The following is a 21,889-nucleotide window of genomic DNA, read 5'->3' on the forward strand; positions in this document are numbered from 1 at the left end:
TAGGCTGGATTTCTGTACAGCACTTTGTGACATCGGCTGATGTAAAAAGGGATTTATAAATACATTTGTTTGATTGATTGATTGATTCACGCAGTCTCCTCTGACCAGTTGTTGTTGAGATATGTCTGTTGAACTCTTTGAAGCATTTATTTGGGTTACCTCTAATGAACGTATCCTCTGCAGCAGAGGTAACTCTGGGTCTTCCTTTCCTGTGGCGGTCCTCACGAGAGCCAGTTTCATCATAGCGGTTGATGGTTTTTGGGACTGCACTTGAAGAAACTTTCAAAGTTCTTGAAATGTTCCGGATTGACTGACCTTCATGTCTTAAAGTAATGATGGACTGTCGTTTCTCTTCGCTTATTTGAGCTGTTCTAGCCATAATATGGACTTGGTCTTTTACCAAATAGGGCTATCTTCTACAATGTAGAAAATACAAAAAATAAAGAAAAACCTTGGAATGAGTAGGTGTGTCCAAACTTTTCACTGGTACTGTACATGCACACATACATACACACATTCATCAGTGTAGGTTGCTGAGGGGAGAACAGCTCATAATAATGTCTGGAACAGAGCACATGGAATGGCATCAAACACCAGAAAACCCTGTGTTTGAGGTATTTTATACCATTCCACATATTCCTCTCCAGCCATTACCATGAGCCCGTGCTCCCTAATTAATGTGCCACCAACCTCCTGGGACATACTTCACACACACACACACACACACACACACACACACACACACACACACACACACACACACACACACACACACACACACACACACACACACACACACACACACACACACACACACACACACACACACACACCTGCTGCATTGCACTATGGGTATTGAGATACGCAACAATGATTACATTCTCAGGGGGAAAAAATGAAGAAATAAAAAATCCTTCCACTTCAAAAAGCACAGTGGGAGATATAAGAAAACCATGCTAAATGTAACAGCCCATTCACATTTGACTATTCTACACAACACATACTGTAAGCCAGCACACGTTTTGTAAGCAATACTATGGCTCCTCAACTTGCAGTGTCATGGTAAATTCCTCTAACAGTTGTCGTTTCCTTACATGGAAAACATGAGCTCCTTGCCAACTTTAGTACCACAATATGTGAGTGTTGCCAAAGGCGTTTCTGTTTTTTATTGTGCTGAGCAACAAAACAACTTTCTGTGCCAAAATGTAAATCTGTATGGTGTGTTGTAGCTCGTAATTTCGCTCTGGTCGAGCCTCTTAAAATGGTGAGGTGCAAACTAAACACAAACAGTTAAATAATGACCGCCTGGAAAAAATAATGTATCCATAACTTGTGAAAATGTTACTGTAAATAAGAGTACATATAAAACAGGGCCTTCCCTCTGCTAGTCAATGGCCTACTTGCCATGGTATTGATGGTGATGAGATAACGAAGCACTTAACCACACAATTTAGACAGCGACTGATGATGTCCTCCTTCTGATTCTGGAGAAGAGCTGAGGGTTCCGGCCACGGGGCAGGAAGGGAGGGGAGGGGGCATCTGTCAGATGGGGACTGACAACCCTTTAACACCAGCGAAGGGCACCTCTCTGGTCTACTATCCACCATGTCATTAACTAGTGTCAGCACAGTGATCGTTATCATTCACCCAACTGGCAGCTGACAAGAATCACTTAAGGCTTCCTGGACATCCGGCTGATATATAAACCTGTTTTCTGAACGTTTTACTTCTATTAAGTCACAGGTAAAACACCATGTAACTAAATACAAAGATGTTTTTTCTGTGTATGTTTCAGCTCATTAGCAGTATAGTCTACACGTCTCCTACCTGGCAAGCATTAGCTATGAGATTACTTAGAAAATAATAAAAACAGTTTTAGTTAAACACTGACATCTTTAGTTGCATGTACACTTTCCATTGTCACGATAATATGAAGCTTATCATCACCCTGTGTGGTGGCTGTCAGGACACTGAAACTCAGGTTAGAAACATTGCTGTGTTGATGAATGACGCACGCTGTGTTCGGCATCTGCGTGTTGGCGAAGACTTACTTAATTCGAACAGCACTCCTGGTTGAAGTGCTGACACCTCAGTGGAGAGGACTGTTGACAGTTAAGGCCCGGTGAGAAAGTTAGTCATTTGACTGATTCATGCCACTTATCATGGCTGTCATACTGCTGATTCTGAACAAGTTTCAACCATGATTCATGTTGGAAATATTGACTGGGTTTTAATGTGCAATAGAACACCTCTGCAGTTTCCTAAGTTCTCCTCTACCTGATTTTTAAACAAATTCAGTGACCTGTGTTATATTTAAGCAATAAGGCACGAGGTGTTGTGGTATGGCCAATATACCACGGCTAAGGGCTGTTCTTATGCACAACGCAACGTGCCTATTGGCCATATACCAGGAACCCCCGAGGTGCCTTATTGCTATTATAAACTGGTTACCAACGTAATTAGAGCAGTAAAAATAAATGTTTTGTCATACCCGTGATACACGGTCTGATATACCACAGCTGTCAGCTAATCAACATTCAGGGATCAAACCACTCAGTTTATAATCGCCTGGTCGCAGTTGTAAATGAGAATTTGTTCTCAACTGGCCTACCTGGTTAAATAAAGGTGACATTTTTTAAATAAAAAAAATTGTAATAGGACTCTTATAGTTCTTGTCTATCTGGTTTATATAAACATAAACATTTGTCAGTTCACTTAAGAAAACAGTATGAAACAACAATTTCATACTCTCTTTGGTAGACTTCATCAAGATTCCACCCACCCATCCACCCAGAATCCTCTCTATATACAGATTATTGCCCAGCTGCAAGGACCATCACACCCCACTCCCTACTCCCCACCCTTCCCCTGTGGAGGGACAGTCCTGCACACAAAAAAAAGGCTGGGTTAAAAACAACCCAATTTGGGTAAATATTGGACAGAACACAAGTTGGGTTGTTTTGACCTAGCCAGTTAGGTCACAAACAACCCATTGTTTTTTTTAAGTTGGGTTGTTGATGCTGGGTTATTGAGCTATGATCCACCGGGTCAGATCAGAAGACTGGAGGCGTGGCTTAGTAGGGGTGTGGCTTTCAGATAGTGATTTTTGGCCACCCACGAGAGTAAATGTAATTCCGGTTAATCTGTTCTGTTGTCTTGTCAACACATGCTAAGGTTGAGCATTGACACTTCTCTAGCTTTAGTAAGGCTTACACAAGAGTATGAGTTTCATAAGTGCCTATGCATATCCCAATGTTGAGATGATTACCACTTTGTTATATTTAAAAAATAATGCTATACATTTTATATTAAGGTATGAAATGTGCAGAAATATTGTAGGAACATATTCATTTGCAGTGTACAAATTTAACATGAATGACGTTTACTCTCACGGGTGACTAAAAATAACTATCTAAAAGCCTGCTTTTGGATTACTTAAAAATGGGTTAATTTAACGACCAGTTGGGTTTTTATTCACTTTCATGCTGGTTATTTTTTTAATGTAATTCATAAGTATTTCTATTAAAAAAATGTAATTCATAGGTTCTTTTTAGGAGGAGTGGTCTATTGGGGTGTGGCTTACATATAGGTCGTTTTGGCCACTTGTGAGAGTAAATGTCATTCCTGTTCATCATGTTATGTTTGTACACTGCAAACTTACATTTCCCCTCAATATTTTTGCATATTACACATTTTAATATACAATGACATTATTTATATATCACAACAAAATGGTAACTATCCCAATATTGGGATACACATAGGCACTTGAAGAACTCCACTCGTGTAAGCCTCAATTGGCTACAAAAGTGTGTTGACAATACAACAGAACAGATGAACCGGGATTACATTTACTCTCACAGGTGGCCAAAAATAACTATCTGAAAGCCACAACCCTACTAAGCCCCGCTCCTGATCTGACCCGGTGGATCATAGCTCAATAACCCAACTGGCTGGATAAAAAATAACCCAATGTGTGTTCTGTCCACTATTTACCAAGCTATGTGTTGTTTTTAACCCAGCATTGTTTTTGCGTGTTCCAGACTCCCTACTGTGCAGGGAATATCAAATCTCTGACTGACCAACAACACCCCTGCTCATCACTGGGAGTCTGAAAGTGGGGAAAAAATGAAACAATCAAGAGAAGGAGAAACAATCAGCAAATCCATTCTTTATGTGCTTGTTACACTGGCTTCTTCTGGCCCCTGACATTACACAACAGTATGTGGATTTTTTCAAATAAAACAAGCAATCTGAAACTGCTAACATCACCATTCAATCATTTTGAACTGTGTGATAGCGTGATGAGATCGACAACAAAATTACAGACGAACATGAAATCAAACTTTCCAGTCTCATTCAAGTCAACAGAAGCTCTACACTTTGGTGCAAGCTGTCATGATCATGCGCGTCGTCGTGCTCATGGTAAAATGAACTTATCCAATTACTCTTTGCCTAATCAGGCTGTTTTGGTTCCTCTCCTCTTCCAGAGGTACTCCACAGTATAAACAGTTCACTTACGCCACACAGAAAGGGGCTAATCAGTGGAATTATTGTTTTGCTGCTCCAATTTGCCAGCTCCCAGTTCTACACTGATTGGAATGAAAATGTGCTATTGTGTGCACGGTCCCTCCATGAACTTAAAGTGAAAATAATGCAATGTGAATCATTTGTGAGAGGCACAAATGTGCATACTGACAAAGGATTCTGATTTTTTGGGGGGGGACGGATAAAACAATAGTGTTTGTGAGGGTTTATTGTTCTATAGGCTACATCTATAATATCCATTTGGTGGTTACTGTCACGTTCTTGAAAATGATCGGACCAAGGTGCAACGTGGGTATAGTTCCACATATTTATTTAAGTGAAGCTAACAAAACAAAATAACAAAACTTACAAAGACCGTGAGGACGTAGTGCCCAAACACACTAACAATCAATATCCCACAAAACACAGGTGGGGAAATAGCTACCTAAATATGTTCCCCAATCAGATGCAACGATAAACATCTGCCTCTAATTGGGAACCATATTAGCACCAACATAGAAATAGACATACTAGATCACCCCCTAGTCACGCCCTGACCTACTACACCATAGAGAACCAAGGGCTCTCTATGGTCAAGGCGTAACAGTCCCCCCCCCCCCCCTCCAAAGGTGCGGATTCCGGCCGCAAAACCTGAAACCAAATGGGGAGGGTAGGGGGGGGGGGTGATTGGAGCTGGACGCCGTGCCTGAATTGGGCACCGGCGCAGAGGAAGGCTCCCTCCATGGAGCGGGACTGGACGCCGTGCCTGGACTGGGCACCGGCGCAGAGGAAGTCTCCGGCCTTGGAGCTGGACTGGACGCCATGCCTGGAAGCTCTGGACCATTGACCGTCGCTGGAGGTTCCGGACTGTGGACCGTCGCAGGAGGTTCCGGACTGTGGACCGTCGCAGGAGGTTCCATTCTGGGAAACGTCGCCGGAAGCTCTGGACTGGGAAACGTCGCCGGAAGCTCTGGACTGGGAACTGTCGCCGGAAGCTCTGGACTGGGAACCGTCGCCGGAAGCTTTGGACTGGGAACCGTCGCCGGAAGATCTGGATGCACTGGAGCCCTAGTGCGTGGAGCCGGTACAGGTGGCACTGGACTGGTGACACGCACTTCAGGGCGAGTGCGGGGAATAGGCACAGGACGTACCGGACTGGGGAGGCGCACTGGAAGCCTGATGCGTGGAGCTGGTCCAGGTGGCACCGGACTGGTGACACGCACTTCAGGACGAGTGTGAGGAGCAGGCACAGGATGTACCGGACTGGGGACACGCACTTCAGGGAGAGTGCGAGGAGCAGGGACAGGACGTAACGGACTGGGGAGACGCACTGGAGGCCTGATGCGTGGGGCCGCCACAGGTTGCACCAGACTGGTGACACTCTCTTCAGGGTGAGTGCGAGGAGCAGGCAGAGGACGTACCGAACTGGGGACACGCACTTCAGGGCGAGTGCGAGGAGCAGGCACAGGACGTACCGGACTGGGGAGGTGCACTGGAGGCCAGATGCGTGGAGCCGACACAGGTTTCACCAGACTGCTAACCGAATCTTCTGGTCGAATGATGAGCAGAACACACTTGCACAACATCTCTCTCATCTCTCTCTCTCCCAACTTCTCCATTGCCTCCCTGACAGTCTCTGGCTCTTCCCGTGGCTCAGCCGCCAGCTCCATGTGCCCCCCCCCCCCAAAAAAAAATAATCTTGGGGTTTCTGTGGCCGTGGTCTGACAACACGCTCCTCCAGAGCTTGCCATTCGGGCTCTGGCACTCTCCTCGGCTCGACCGGCCACCCCTTGTGGCCGCGAACCCTGGTGTCATCGCTGTCCTCCATTAGTACCTTCTGTCTGCCGCCAAGGAAGCGTTTCGCATCCACCCATCACTTCTTCCCATGTCCAAAACTCCTTTACCTGGTGAACACGCTGCTTGGTCCTGGTTTGGTGGGATATTCTGTCACGTTCTTGAAAATGATCGGACCAAGGCACAGCATGAGTATAGTTCCACATTTTTATTTAAGTGAAACTAACAAAACAAAATAACAAAACTTACAAAGACCGTGAGGACGTAGTGCCCAAACACACTAACAATCAATCAATATTCCACAAAACACAGGTGGGGAAATAGCTACCTAAATATGTTCCCCAATCAGAGGCAACGATAAACAGCTGCCTCTAATTGGGAACTATATTAGCACCAACATAGAAATAGACATACTAGATCACCCCCTAGTCACACCCTGACCTACTACACCATAGAGAACCAAGGGCTCTCTATGGTCAAGGCGTGACAGTTAGCTAATACATTGTTGGAAAGGCTTTACATATGTGATATAACTAATTATATTAGCAATATTTTGATACAGTTAATTGTTTAAATAAAAGCCCTCACAAAAAAAGGACAAATACTATATCAAGAAAAAGCTACATTAAACCGAAGAGCATAATACTAACTCACTATTACACACACAGAATTCATAAATAGATTGTGAATTTGGCCAATATTTGACTATCATCACGGCAAAGGAAAGAAGCTCCTTTGTCCTTCTAAGTTTAAGAACAGCTGATCCACTACCCCTTCAGTGATCTAAGACAGTCTTTACTGAACACTACATTGCAAAGTAATTTACTTTTATTTCCTCTAATTTCACATTTACATCACACCAGGCCCATTCAGGCCTTAGTAAGTGGGCTACTATCTATGTATGAGGAGAAAAAGAGAAGAAGAAAAAAACAGGAGGGAAATCTCCACAATTAGGCCTTTAACGACTGGGTCTGGGTAGGCCTCTGTGAAGACAGCACTTATGAGACTGCGGCGCCACACAAAGCCACAAGCAAGACTGTAAAAAAAAAAGGGGGGGGGGGCTGGTTTTCAGGAGTCAAGCTTATCTTGCAATTAACATTTTACTACTTCATTTCAAATACTGTATGTTTTGAAGAGGCCATTACCAGGTGTGCCTTTATTGACAGAACAAAGGACTTTATCTTCTCAGGGCTTGTGGCTAAACACTGCCCTGACCAGAGGACGGCTGAGAGGAGTGGAGTCTGGGGAAGCCTTGCCTCAACATAGTCATGGGATAGGACCAGGGCTCTAAAGTGCAACTAATTTGGTTGCATATGCAAAAACAAATGTTGCTGTGCGACCAGGAGTTTCATTTTGGGAGCACTGTGCGACTACGAAAAAATATCCTAGATAATAATTGTTGTAATGATTAGGCTATGCTGTACCTTTGTTTCCAAGGGCACTAGAGAAACAAGCGAGTGCAGATTCGTTAGTGTCATGGTTGCACCATTACTACAGCGAAAACGGCTTGCTTCTAGCCCAACCAGCCAGGTCAAAAGATCTGACTCATACCAGCGCAACATTTGTATCTTCCTATTGCGGGTCTCAGGGACCGCATTTTACATTCATAAACCATGTCGTGGGATGTTCTAAAACTACTCGCGCGTCGACATCGTTAACCATTTGTTTGAAATTCGTTTAGTGATGTTACCTCATTGGCTAGCTAGCTAACAAACCTGGTAACTTGACCAGTATATCCAAACATTTGGGGGCACTGAAAAAAAGGAAATGGGATAGCTTCTTCAGGAGATCAATGATCGTAGATAGCAATGAATGAATGACAGATCTCTTGCATGTTGTCATCACAAACCTTTCATTTTTTTAAGAGACGTATGATTTTGAATGTAATGCATCGAAATAGGAAACATGTGCTTTTACACAATGTAGAAACCTAATATTCCACATGACAGGTATTCATATCGACATTTTAGCTTGAAGTGATAATGCCTAAGAAGGCGGTGTTTGGAGGATATATTGGCATAGGTGTTCTCGAGCGCCAGCAAACCGCTCCAATACATCCATCAAACACCGGCTTCAAGAGCATTACCATTTTTTAAAGGCTGTTTTCTAGGGACATTTATTTGGATACATCCATAACAATGAGCTAATGAGGTGCGATTTCCCATGGCATAGAAAATGTGCTCACTCATCAGGACACTGTTGTTCAGAGGAGCTTCATTTAGTTTTACCTTTTTTGAATTGAGATTTCTTTGTATATATATCCATAAAAATGATGCCAGCTGATTCATGATTTCGACTGGCTGAGAAACGCTGCCTGTCTGTCTGCTGGAGATCGAATTTGAATATTGAAACAATTTTGAAATGTCAGAGACAGACAGCAAGGTTTAAACACATTGAAAACTAAATGTTAGTCTAAAAGAAATGTGAGACAATGTCTAGATGCTTTTTATAGTGGAGATAAAATGTATAAATTGCTTGGCTGGGTTGATGAGACAGTGGATTGCGGCATTCAGGATTAGACCCACCCATTGTATAATTTATAATAAACAAATGTATTTACAGTCTTACATATTTGTTTCTAGGGCAAAACATGTGCTTCAAAAGCAGCTTGAATGAATATAGGCCCAATATAGGCTGTATCTCAATCAATTTAAAAAATCGTATTTTCTGGTGCTCCTAAATTGAATTTGGTGCTCTTAACTTTTTCAAGTGAAAAAAGAGAGCACCAGTGAGAGCACCAGTGAGAGCTAAGGACCTTAGGCTCTGTTGCTCTGTTTCCCACTTTTCTTTTTTTGTTATCTTTTTTCTATTAGACGCTCTTATCCAGAGTGACTTACAGTAGTGAGTGCATACATTTAAGTACTTTTTCATACTGGTCCCTTGTGGGAATCGAACCCACAACCCTAGCATTGCAAGCGCCATGCTCTACCAACTGAGCATCTAACATGCTCTGCCTTCTCTTTTCTTAACATGTCTCAATAGATTGACTCTGCCTTTTACAGCATCTGCAATGTAGAGTTCCATTCCCATAGTGAAATTAATAAAGTTCACAGACATAAAAAATTACAAATAGGTATCAAATCAAATGTTATTTGTCACATGCGCCGAATACAACAGGTGTAGACCTTACCGTGAAATGCTTACTTACAAGCCCTTAACCAACAATGCAGTTCAAGAAAGAGTTAATTATGAAAATATTTACCAAGTAAACTAAAGTACAAAATAATTAAAAGTAACAATAAAACAACAATAACGAGGCTATATACAGGGGGTACCGGTACCGAGTCAATGTGCGGGGTACAGGTTAATCGAGTTGGCGAGCAAGGTTTGTTACATCTCTAGTTCAAATCATTTGGCACTATAGTGGGCTCATTGTTTTTTGGGTTTTTTACCTTGTTTTTCCTCTGCGGTGCTGACATGTGAGCTTTCAATGAACCAAGGTGACTACTGTTTCAAGAGGCCATATATATTCAGTTTGTAGAGGTGAAACACTTGAAAACATGTAGCTAGTTTGAGGGCCTGATGTCATTACTTTTCTGTCAAGTACAAAGACAAGGAGAGACAGGAAACAGATCAATACTGATCAAACTGACTACTCTGATGTTGCTACCTGGAGAGGCTATGCGGTCAACATAATTCAGTCAAATTACAGTATTCACTGGCTGCTAATTTCCTGTGCATGTTTTCACATGCGAGAGGGGGAAGAGCAAATCTGAAGCGTTTGCATTCCTGGCCCAGCTTTTTAAGATGTTCTATACAAACCTAGTACTGCAATTCTGCTGGTATTCAGAGCAGTAAAAGCAACTTTATGAGCCTGTCAGGAAAAGCACATTATGGCCACCTTCCCTGCATCAAAACACTGCCAATGCAGACATGATTATTTATGTTGATTCTGGGAATATCTTTTTAAATATATATCATGAAACAAGATGATAGCAGACTTTCATGTAGGACTCACCTCACTTCTTTTAGGTTATTTAGTTTCTCAACAGAGAGCAAAAACGGAAAATGCATCTGTACCTTACTTTTTTTTTGTTAAGGACATCAGAAATGTTATTTTTGTATATTTGAAGTACGTCCTAATTTTTACAACGTTTCAGAATTGATTGTAACAAAATTACATTGTTTCATCCTATGAATATTAGTGGGCTACCTCATAAGGTATCTCCCATTCCAATTTAAACTCAAGCCAATTGTAGTACTTCCAACCAAACTAATGTATCAAATGTGCATCCTTTCAGCAAATATTTTTTCCACTGAAAATGGGTACCAAAGTAAAGAGCTGACATCTGACTGGGAAGGTAACCTCTCAGTCTAGTTGGTTATTTATGCAGCTGAAGAATTAATGTACCAGGGAGGATCCGGATTTCATTAACTCTGATAGACAATAATGGTGTTCATTCCCTTTTCATTTAAGTTTCCTCTGTCATTTTTTTCAAGCCAGTGGGTCTGAGGGTGCCTTGATTGAAAGGAACCATCATATGCACATCACTGTTGTCCCACATCATTCAGAGAACAAACCTTTTTAGATCCTTAACTACCATAGCGGTGCTGATTGCACAGGCACCAGCAATTTCCTAACCAACCGCCACCTGAACAATGTGTACGGCTTTCAGACCCTCCAGCCTTTCAACGGTGAATCATTTCACAGTTTGGAACGAGATCTCCATAGCAACTCCTCTTTGAGGGGTTTAGAATCAACATCCAATAATTCTATGATCATCGGGCCCAGCCATTCCCAATGCTTCTTTTAACAGTGGACAGGGAAGGGGGGCAGGAGAAGGAAGCAGACAAATTCTACAGTCTATTTCAGGCAATTCATCCAGCAGCCCCATTAGAATTCAAAATATTTCGACCTTCAATCACCAAGCATGTTATCTGGAGCTGCTGTGGTCTCCAGTCAAGATGGGTAGACATTTTAGTCTAGTCAGCCACGATGAGTGGAGGTTGACAAAAACTCATTCATTCTGGCAGAATCAAAATGCTCTTTTAAACGGCGTGACAGTATATCTCAACACAGCCCACAAACACAAGGAGGATTCTGGTCTTCGCCAGTAAACAGAGCAAAATGCTGTGCATCCGCTCTGTGACTCCAGGAAATCACAGCACTCTGTAAAACAGCAGACCATATAAATGCAGTGGCTCACACAACAACACACAGGCTGCATTTCTAAAATAAATGATTGTGCTCGTGTATAAAAACAACATAACTTAACGTATCATTTATTTGCTCTGCAGATTAAACGCAATTCTGGAAAGGATGTTATCCTTTGATATCTGTAGAACACTTGGAAATGGGACTGGGGTCAGGTACTATTTGTCTTAACACTGGAAATAGTTTGGAGTATGCTCTAATGACTACTGAATACAAATCAACTTGTATTATAACTGCTCAATAAAGTTGTGACAAACGCTCATACATACAAAACACGAGTCTAGTTCAACGTGAAGTGCCTCTCCAGCAATGTAAACAAAGACAAAACACAACCACTTCCAGTTTTACAATACCAGTGGATGATTCTGCCAGGCAGTCATTACCCAGGGGACATAGACACTAGTAGTGCCTAAATGTCAGAAGTAGGGAATATCGTTCAAAAAAAATCGGAGAAATAACAGGGTGAGTTGTCATCCCCAGAGGTTCCTGTCTAGAACATCTCTGTGAGTCACATGATCCCCCTCCATACCAACACCAGAGAGGCCTCCACAGGAAAGCCAGCGTACAGTCTCATACCCAGACCCCTTTGCCATCATTTGGCAGAAAATCAATGTAATGGGTAAATATTACCAGTATCAGGGTTGTTGACATTTTTCTTTTTCTTAAATTCAAATGAACATTTTCCTAAATTCAGAGTTTCAAGTTCAATGTTTTTATTCATCAAATTACAGACAGAAAACACTATATTATGACTGTAACCGATTCAATACTTTCTCAATATTTCCTCATGTAAGGTATAGTAATGCCATGCTAAGCCTGTTTCTGCTGGTTTAAAGAGAATCTTGTTTAAACGCAGTAGCATGCAGGTGTTCAAGGCATTCAATTAAAGTGAGAAGAGTGTGAGCCAAGAAAAACTGCTGCTTTCCAATTGATTGACAAAATCCAGTCTTTGTGAATGAATGTACTACAGTGTATACTACTGCTTTGGCTACATACATTGAGAAAGACAAACACATGGATGAGAATGACTCACAACTATGTACAGTATCAGACTCTGGTAACGGACTATTCATAAGCATAAGATTTCTGATACTGCCTTCGACCTGCTCACGCGACAACCTGGGACTAGTCTGTGAGCATCCTCTTTCTTCAATAAATAGCTGGAGATGAAACCAATGTGAATGAGGCCATGTGGGGAAGCATGCTTGCTGGTAAGGGACACAGGAGACTCAGTAGAGTCGGTGAGCAGGAACGAGTTTGTCTGCGTGTCTGTGTCTCAGGAAGAGGATCCAACAGTGTTCCAGTCACTGCAGAAGCACTCGGAGCACTTACCCTTCAAACTACTCCCTTATGAAATCTGGGCATTTAATAGAACCAGCTTTCAGGATGCCATAATGCCACTTAATAGTTTTTGGGAAGGTTTCGTTAAAAGCAAATCCACTGTTTATACAGGCTTTTCAAAACCATTAGGGGTCGAAAAAGATTCATAACATGCAGACTACTGGGAGAATTGAGCAACTACCTCTGACTTGACATCAAACTTCCCACGCCAGGCTGAAAAACCTGTTTAACCACTGCCTGGCTTCGATAAGTCTATAGCTAAGGTATGTAAAGTTAATGGACGATGCACTTTTTAGAACAGTGTTCCTCAACTGGCAGTCCACGGGCTGAATTTGGCCCGTGGGTAGGTTAATTTGGTCCCCCAACTTTTCTGAGCAATTTTTTGGGGGAGAATTTTCATTGTTGGACATAAAAGACCGCTCCAAGTTATTTCAATTTTGGAAATCTGTTCCCAAGTATTCCAATACATAATAGAGAGACACATGATCGTAAAAAAGTAGGCAAGGTTTGAAATGGTAATGTTTTATTAAATCTGTTTGGGATTCTTGTGAATGCCAGAGGAGATTCAAGACTGCTTGGGATTCAAGACTGCCAGAGGAGATTCTCTTTGATCAACTTGCAGTCTGCAAATGATTTGTAATTACTTTCTGGCCCCTCGACCATCCGCTCAAGAAAAAAATCGGCCAGCGGCTGAATCTAGTTGATGATCCCAGGTTTAGAACATAACCATGCACATCAATATACCAACAAGTTAATGATAGAGACATTTTAAAACAGCAATGTTTGACTATTAAAGGAAAACACAATTTAAATGGATGTTTTCCAGAATCTTCGGATTAACAAAAGAGGCAGTATAGTTAAATAAAACTGGATTTCTATAGCAACCTGCAGCTGTTGGGCTGGAAAAGTGATGAATTTCAAAATTGAAACAATATCAACTGCAATTATGCTTTACTTCTTATAGAGTAGAGTAGAGTGTTTGTAGAGCTGAAGCTGAAACCAGGAAGTGGTCTATACTGTCCAAGATCTAGCATCCTTCCTCTAAGTTCTGATAATATAGGGACAAATCACTACTGACAAGAATGTGTCACTTAAACTAAATGAGAAAAATGTCAAAAATGTATTGTCTAGTGTAGTTTAGTCCCTCATTTACAAGGGAAACAATTGCATATAGGCCTACATTCACAAAGGGTTTCCATAATGGAAAAAAGTTCCGTTTTACAGCTGGTCTACTGTAGAGTATGGCTGAGATTTCCAAACCTCCCCCACTTCATTTGATCAGGATCAGGTCAACCAGTCAGGCACAGGTACATGCACTAACAAGCACACTATTGACACTCACTTAGGTTGAGCGCCAGCTCTGCCACGGAGCAGCAGCCTTTTGTCGGATGTTTGGAGAAACCCGTTTCTAATTTTCAGAAACAAACATGCCGTTCCAGACAAGAAAAAGTGTGCTCACCCCAACCGTATAATCAAGCAATATAAAAGAAGTGCCTGGAATATTGCAGCCTATACTGCCTGACACCAGATAAAACACTTATATAATTGCAAAACAAAACCAGCAATGTTTAATGGTTAACTTGTGGAACATACAGCTTAGTCTCTAAGGAGTCCACAGAGGGACAACAATGGTATGTCAAAACAGATCATCGTAAAATGACAGTAAAAGCACCAGCATAATCTCATCCTTATTTAGAAAGTCTGTTTTCTACACACATGCATAAAAGAGCTGGTTTTGCTTTGAGGATCTGCTTCATTTTTTCTGTCACTATAAAAAAGCGAGCACATACAGTTGAAATTGGACGTTTACATACACCTTAGCCAAATACATTTGAACTCAGTTTTTCACAATTCCTGACATTTAATCCTAGTAAAAATGTCCTGTCTTAGGTTAGTTAGTATCACCACTTTATTTTAAGAATGTGAAATGTCAGAATAATAGTAGAGAGAATTATTTATTTCAGCTTTTATTTCTTTCATCACATTCCCAGTGGTTCAGACGTTTACATACACTCAGTTACTATTTGGTAGCATTGCCTTTAAATTGATTAACTTGGGTCAAACATTTTGGGTAGCCTTCCACAACCTTCCCACAATAAGTTGGGTGAATTTTGACCCATTCCTCCTGACAGAGTTGTAACTGAGTCAGGTTTGTAGGTCTTCCTGCTCGCACACACTTTTTCAGTTCTGCCCACCAATGTTCTATAGGATTGAGGTCAGGGCTTTGTGATGGCCACTCTAATACCTTGACTTTGTTGTCCTTAAGCCATTTTGCCACAACTTTGGAAGTATGCTTGGGGTCATTGTCCATTTGGAAGACCCATTTGTGACCAAGCTTCAACTTCCTGACTGATGTCTTGAGATGTTGCTTAAATATATCCACATAATATTCCTGCCTCATGATGCCATCTATTTTGTGAAGTGCACCAGTCCCTCCTGCAGCAAAGCACCCCCACAACATGATGCTGCCACCCCCATGCTTCATGGTTGGGATGGTGTTCTTCAGCTTGCAAGCATCCCCCTTTTTCCTCCAAACACAACGATGGTCATTAAGGCCAAACCGTTCTATTTTTGTTTCATCAGACCAGAGGACATTTCTCCAAAAAGTACAATCTTTGTTCCCATGTGCAGTTGCAAACCGTAGTCTGGCTTTTTTATGGCGGTTTTGGAGCAGTGGCTTCTTCCTTGCTGAGTGGCCTTTCAGGTTATGTCGATATAGGACTCATTTTACTGTGGATATAGATACTTTTGTACCTGTTTCCCCCAGCATCTTCACAAGGTCGTTTGCTGTTGTTCTGGGATTGATTTGCACTTTTGAAACCAAAGTATGATTTTCCCATGATGTCAAGCAAAGAAGCACTGAGTTTGAAGGTTGGCCTTGAAATACATCCTCAGGTACACCTCCAATTGACTCAACTGATGTCAATTAGCCTAACAGAAGCTTCTAAAGCCATGACATCATTTTCTGAAATTTTCCAAGCTGTTTAAAGGCACAGTCAACTTAGTGAATGTAAACTTCTGACCCACTGGAATTGTGATACAGTGAATTATATGTGAAATAATCTGTCCGTAAACAATTGTTGGAAAAATGACTTGTGTCATGCACAAAGTAGATGTCCTAACTGACTTGCCAAAACTATAGTTTGTTAACAAGAAATTTGTGGAGTGGTTGAAAAACAAGTTTTAATGACTCCAACCTAAGTGTATGTAAACTTCCGACTTCAACTGTACTAACAAATAACCAATCAAAATTGAGGTTAGGTATTTTAGTAGCTAGAGAACCCTATTCTTGAGTGACCTTGTTCCTAACAGCACTGTGACACTGTGTTCAGTCACATCCTGGGATGAAAAATGTATTAAAGGTTTAAGGGTCAAATGGTAACATTGATAAAAAAAATATTTTATAGATCAATATTTGATCTACATTACCAGTTTAACACTTTGTAGTAAAGCACACATTGGAGCACACACTATGTCATAGTGGGCCCATCTCCTGTGTATCGGCACCATTCTGTTGCATGCTCTCTGGAGGGACAATGAGAGAGTTCCGACTTCAACTGTACATACATTGTTAACAAACTATAGTTTTGGCAAGTCGGTTAGGACATCTACTTTGTTCATGACACAAGTCATTTTCCCAACAATTGCTAACAGAGAGATTATTTCACTCATTATTCACTGTAATTCACTGAGTTCCCCCTCATTTTTATGCAAATAAATTACTTTTTAGGGATAGTGAAACTATTCCGTGAAAGCTGAAAGGCCATTTCTGTAGCACGGGTACAATTCAGCATTGTTGCTTTCAGTTTATCATGCCCACTAACTGCCTTTGTATTCTCAGTAAATACACAGATGTGAGTGCATCAGCAAAACAACCCCCACAAAATACTTCTCACTTGTCTGGCACACTGTGGCAGCATTGAAATTACTTATAGGTCTCCCTCTGCCTGACGTTCTTTTGTGCCTCTGACATCATCTTTGTCTTACACAATTAAAGTGTTACACGCTAGAATAATTTAAATTGCTGCTACTAAAATGGAGATGGAGGCCCGTATAAAAATAGCCGAATTTGTTTACTGATTGTATGCAGCTATTGACTTTCCCATTTTGTGAAAGGAGCTGTGATTAGTGACTGGGCTGTGGCAGGCAGAGTGGCTAAATGGACAGGGTTACAATACAGGCCATTTTCCTAATTGTTCCCAAGTTCTCTCTGCAAGGGATTACTATGTGGACAGTATAAGTGTGTCATTTCATTTCTGAGGCCATTTTCCAATAGCCTTTCAACTGACTCCTTGCGACAGACTGAGACGGCATGTCTCGAACTACCTCAAGACTCTGATGATTATCTCAAATGTGTTGCTTATGACATTTTCATATTTGAGCACATCCATGGAACAGTTATCACATTGCTGTATGGAACAGGTTGATCACACTGTTGTTTGTCCTCTAAATGGCTTTTCTTTTGGGTATGGAAGGATGTCGTTTCCTTACACAATTGGTCTGAGAGGAGGTTGTCTGCTTTTGTTGATGCAATGGAGGACCACCCCACTGTAGGACCAACCACAACGAAGCCTTAGCAATGATTTACTCTGTAGGAGAAAGTAACGCTAGGTGAGATTTACCTACAGAGGATATGTTGTAACCGTCAATTTTGTCAATTGTCTCTGTGAAACCGCTGTTCTTTGTGAGGTTGTACTGTTTATAACAGGTATTATGTTAACTTACATGTACTATGTTGACGTTATATCACTACTAAAATGTGTGCTATTCAGTTTAAAGATACAGGCTTCCTGTGATGCGGTGCTGTCCCCTGTCTCTGTGGTTGCTTCAGGGAGAAGCAGCCGTGCTAATATTGGTCTTGTTCACTGGTTCCAGTCTAGGGGCCAATAGAGCATTGCCACTTCAAGCCATATCTCACAAGACCCCGTTTAGAAAACATGCTTCCATTTTGCTGTGCGACTCAGGTGTTTTAAAAAGCTATTTGACTTTATGTCATCAGTTAGACCTTCCCAGAGGCTTATATCTGTAAACCATATGCCATGGCTGTCTCAGTCACCAAATCTCAATCCAATTGAACACTTATAGGAGATTCTGGAGCAATGCCTGAGATAGCATTTTTCCATCAACAAAACACCAAGTGATCTAATTTCTCGTAGAAGAATGGTGTCGCATCCCTCCAATAGAGTTCCAGACACTTGTAGAATCTATGCCAAGTTGCACTGAAGCTGTTCTGGCTCGTGGTGGCCCAACGCCCTATTAAGACACTTTATGTGCGTGTTTCCTTTATTTTTGGCAGTTAACTGTATTTTCAAGATGTTGTTATATGTTCTGCGTCAATTGATATGTGCTTACAGTTGAAGTCGGAAGTTTACATGCACCTTAGCCAAATACATTTAAACTCAGTTTTTCACAATAAACAATATCTTAAAGGGGAGGCTGAACCTTCTGATTTAGTCTCGGATTCAATTCACCTCATTAGGAAATGCGACTGAGAACGAGATTTGGGTTTTGGAGGCGTGCTTTGATGTGGGTGTCTCTTGTGTGTGTGTTCGAACATGGGAAGCGTTTGTACTTTCACTCTGCCAAAACAGTTACCGTCACTCACCCTCCTATGTAACTTGAAACAGTCTAACCAGGTCTTGTGTCTGGAAGTATCCTAGACTAGCTAGCAAGCTAGCCAACTTCTTTTGCCAATTAGCTACAGCCGGCTGGTGTGCAACCGTGGCAAAGTTGGTTTGACTTTGGATAGCCTATCTGTGGGGCTAGTTAGGGACCGTCAATAAATGACATGATGTAAATGGGACAATACTTTCATGTTGCACACCATTTAGTTGTTTAGATGTTTTCAATATTTGTATATGAATTTCTACAACTTATAATTGATTTGAGGCTTTTAAGTCATTGAAATTTGAAGCTATTGAAATGTTACAATATTGTCCCATATACATTGTGTAATTTACTGATGGTGCCTAACTAGCCCCATAGGGATATCGAATGTCAAACCAAATTGACCATGGGCATTACGATCGGGTTGCATTCAGCTGCGGTCTGAATTGATGATTACTTGGGTGCTGCCAGTTGTGGGCAGGCTTGAAATAAACCTAACCCGAGGAAAACTGTTATGGTACCTTTCATTCCATGACATACCATTTTTTCCTAATTATCTTGCAAATCTTCGTTTTGGACAAAACTGACCTTTGACACTAGAATAAATGTTTCTGACTCATATCGATGCCACAAAAGGAGAAGTTGCTTATTACGTTCAGTTACTCTTTAATCGTACTGTATTTTTGCCATATAGGCTACTTACCTTTGTTGTGCCCAACCATAATCAAACTGTGTCATTTTGGGATCAAGTTATAATAATCTGTGCTTACAGGAAGCCACTAAAGACTTCCCTCTGAGTCTAGTTGTATTTCCCAACCTCAGAGTAGTGTGCAGTGAGTCTACCAAACCAGGCACAGGCCCTTTCATTAACTTGGCTTCATCTGCTCTATTCCTGAATATAGTGTGTTTATCTTGGAACCCAGCAGACAGAACCATATAGACCTCAGTAGAAAGCTCTGCTTTCAACAAGATTCTACAGCGAAGTATGAAGTACATTTTCAGTAATTGTTCTCTTTACTACCTCATTCTGGGCAGTGCATGTACATTGGGACACATTTCTAACCAGATGAAAAACCAGTCATTTTAGCCAGTGATATGCAGTGTGCTATAGCCTGGCAGGTGGGACTCACGTGTCATGTGGAAGATGCCATCGCAGGCACTGATGTGGGAGAGGAAGGCGTTGCCCAGGCCCTGACCAGCGTAAGCTCCCTTCACCAGTACTACTATGTCTACCACATTCAGGAAGGCCGGCACCTTGCTGCAGAACCGGTAGTGGGGGTTAGGGTAGTGGAAAGGAAACAGAGGTTATATAACTCAGTTTAATGTCTAATATAACCAACAAAATACAGAAAAGGACAAAGTTTGGAAAGTGAAAGTGTTTCTCAGGTTTTACATATGAATCAATACTGCCAGAGGAGATTCTCTGTGATCAAACGTTCTTGTTTTCAATGAAAAATATATATACACGTCTTCAAAATCATGTCTGGGGCATTAGCTATCTATCGCTGACTAAGTGGTAGCCCTAGGGGGCCCTGGTTCCATCAGCCCTCCCACTTAATGCAGATAAAGGAGAAATAAAAACCAAGCAGCAGCCTGTACACCAACACTGATTCTACACCTTAATCATCCTCCTACTGACAACAGAGGTATGTGCCATACCTTGATTCATCATCAGGCTCCTACACTCTGGAATATATGGTTTGAGACACAAGAGCTGTGACTAGAGGGTGATAGGGTTCATGTCATATTAGTCCTAGCAGAGTCATAATGAATATTTTCTGCGTTGCTCAGTGCTGAACATGTTATACAGTCGCTTTCGCAATACCATCAACCCCAGAGAGACAGAGGGACATTAATTCCCTGCTGTGATTTATGACCCTCTCACATCAAACCAATAGGATGGTCTAACCTCGCTCATAATGACATATGATAGCCAGCCACTGACACTTAAATGTTATGGCCTCTAACTTAAAAGACAAAATAACATGGAAATCTGCAGTTATCCTTATACGTATTGCAAAGGACTGGCAACTCAATGTCAACAAAATGTTTGTGTCTTTCATGTCGGAGTAGTGTACATTTGCGGTGGCCTATACATATTTGCCAGAGAGCCCAAGTCTGAAGTGTGAATAATACGTGAACAGTGAGAACCCATACCTGACAGGCTTGTGGAATTGGCACAGGAAATCATAGCGTTCATCTGGAATGGGCACTCGGCTTTCATTTGGGTCAATGGTGCAGAAGGGGAAATTCTCAGCTGCAGCTTGACTCTTTGTCAGTACGTTGAAAAAGGTTGACTTCCTAGAAAGAAAAACAGCAGAGAGGTCAACACATCCCAGAAACTGTTTGTGGATCCTGATGGCTTGACGGTATGATGTTGGTTTATTCAAAGTCCTCAGCAAAGCCTGCAAGGCAGGAAGAACATGTCATCTCCACTATGGGAAAGAGGTCAGTCTAACATATTGAACATTTGAGCTTCCAAATCATACATTTCCTGATTGTAAAACATTAAGGCCATTTACAAGGTCAGATAATCCCATAATAGATCAATTGTGGTTGGAATCCAGGAGAAAATTACCTTTCTGATAGATATGAGCTGTTGAACGGGATCAGCCAAACATAGCCCATGTCGTGCTCACTGAGAGATTTCTGTTCCACAGCACAAGCACCTCAAGAGTGCTTCAGGTTGCACTGACTTCCCAATGAATGCAAGTGTAATAATGGCAAGGCAGTTAAATATCATCCCGGACAGTTCTATCTTGGTCCCCTCACCTGATGCTCTCCGCATTTCAATGATTGGTTGGTTTAGACTCCAAAATCTACAAGACTCGAATTGCCTGGAGATTGCTGTGATGAAGCATGGATTCCTCACACGTCGCAGGATTGTTCCATCTGTTATCGTAGATATTTCAAGGACGTTTGAGATCATCCTCAGAAATATACAATCCGCCAATGATTTACAATGGTATATGAGGATATTAGCGGAGCGCTTCCCCATGTCCCCAGACAAAGGGGATTGTATATAGTCAGAGAATATTTATATGACTTGACCTTAATGTTAATGAAGACTAGTGTTATTCTGCCTACAGTGGTGGACAAAAACATGTCGCTTCAATCATCTCTCATGTTTGTATTCATCAGCTCATCACAGAGCATGAGGCCAGTTGAACAGCAGTGCTTGGCAGGTAGAGTGGGGAGCAGGGTGAGGACAGGGCTTGCTAATGTTTCATACAGGAGAGATTATTTCCAGTGGATACACATGCTACCATCTCTATCCCTGTACAGTGGAAATGACAGGAAAAAGCCAAATATCATAATGACCTGTGCTGCTTGGCAGGCTTTAGGATTTGATAGCATGGTATCCTTTGTTGTATGTTGTTATCTGGGTAGAATCTTGTAATGCCCACTCATCAATCAAAAGCCTTTCGTGGCTGTTTATTCTGATCTACTCCACTTAAGAGTCGG

General features: G+C 41.6%; 1 protein-coding gene across 1 annotated transcript in view; it reads right to left on the bottom strand.

The window, feature by feature from the left end:
• The window catches only part of LOC106581705 (obg-like ATPase 1), a 22,783-nt gene extending 1,731 nt beyond the window's left edge, over positions 1 to 21,052 (bottom strand). The window contains exons 1-3 of the mRNA XM_082967292.1: positions 21,003 to 21,052; positions 20,582 to 20,725; positions 19,555 to 19,682 (exon numbers count right to left, since the gene is read on the bottom strand). Of these exons, the coding sequence (XP_082823418.1) occupies positions 19,555 to 19,682; positions 20,582 to 20,725; positions 21,003 to 21,052 (322 nt within the window). The remainder of the gene's footprint in view (positions 1 to 19,554; positions 19,683 to 20,581; positions 20,726 to 21,002) is intronic.
• Positions 21,053 to 21,889: the final 837 nt, after the last annotated feature.

Source organism: Salmo salar, chromosome 21, assembly GCF_965601325.2.
Source record: "Salmo salar chromosome 21, fSalSal1, whole genome shotgun sequence".
Taxonomy (NCBI): Eukaryota; Metazoa; Chordata; class Actinopteri; order Salmoniformes; family Salmonidae; genus Salmo; species Salmo salar.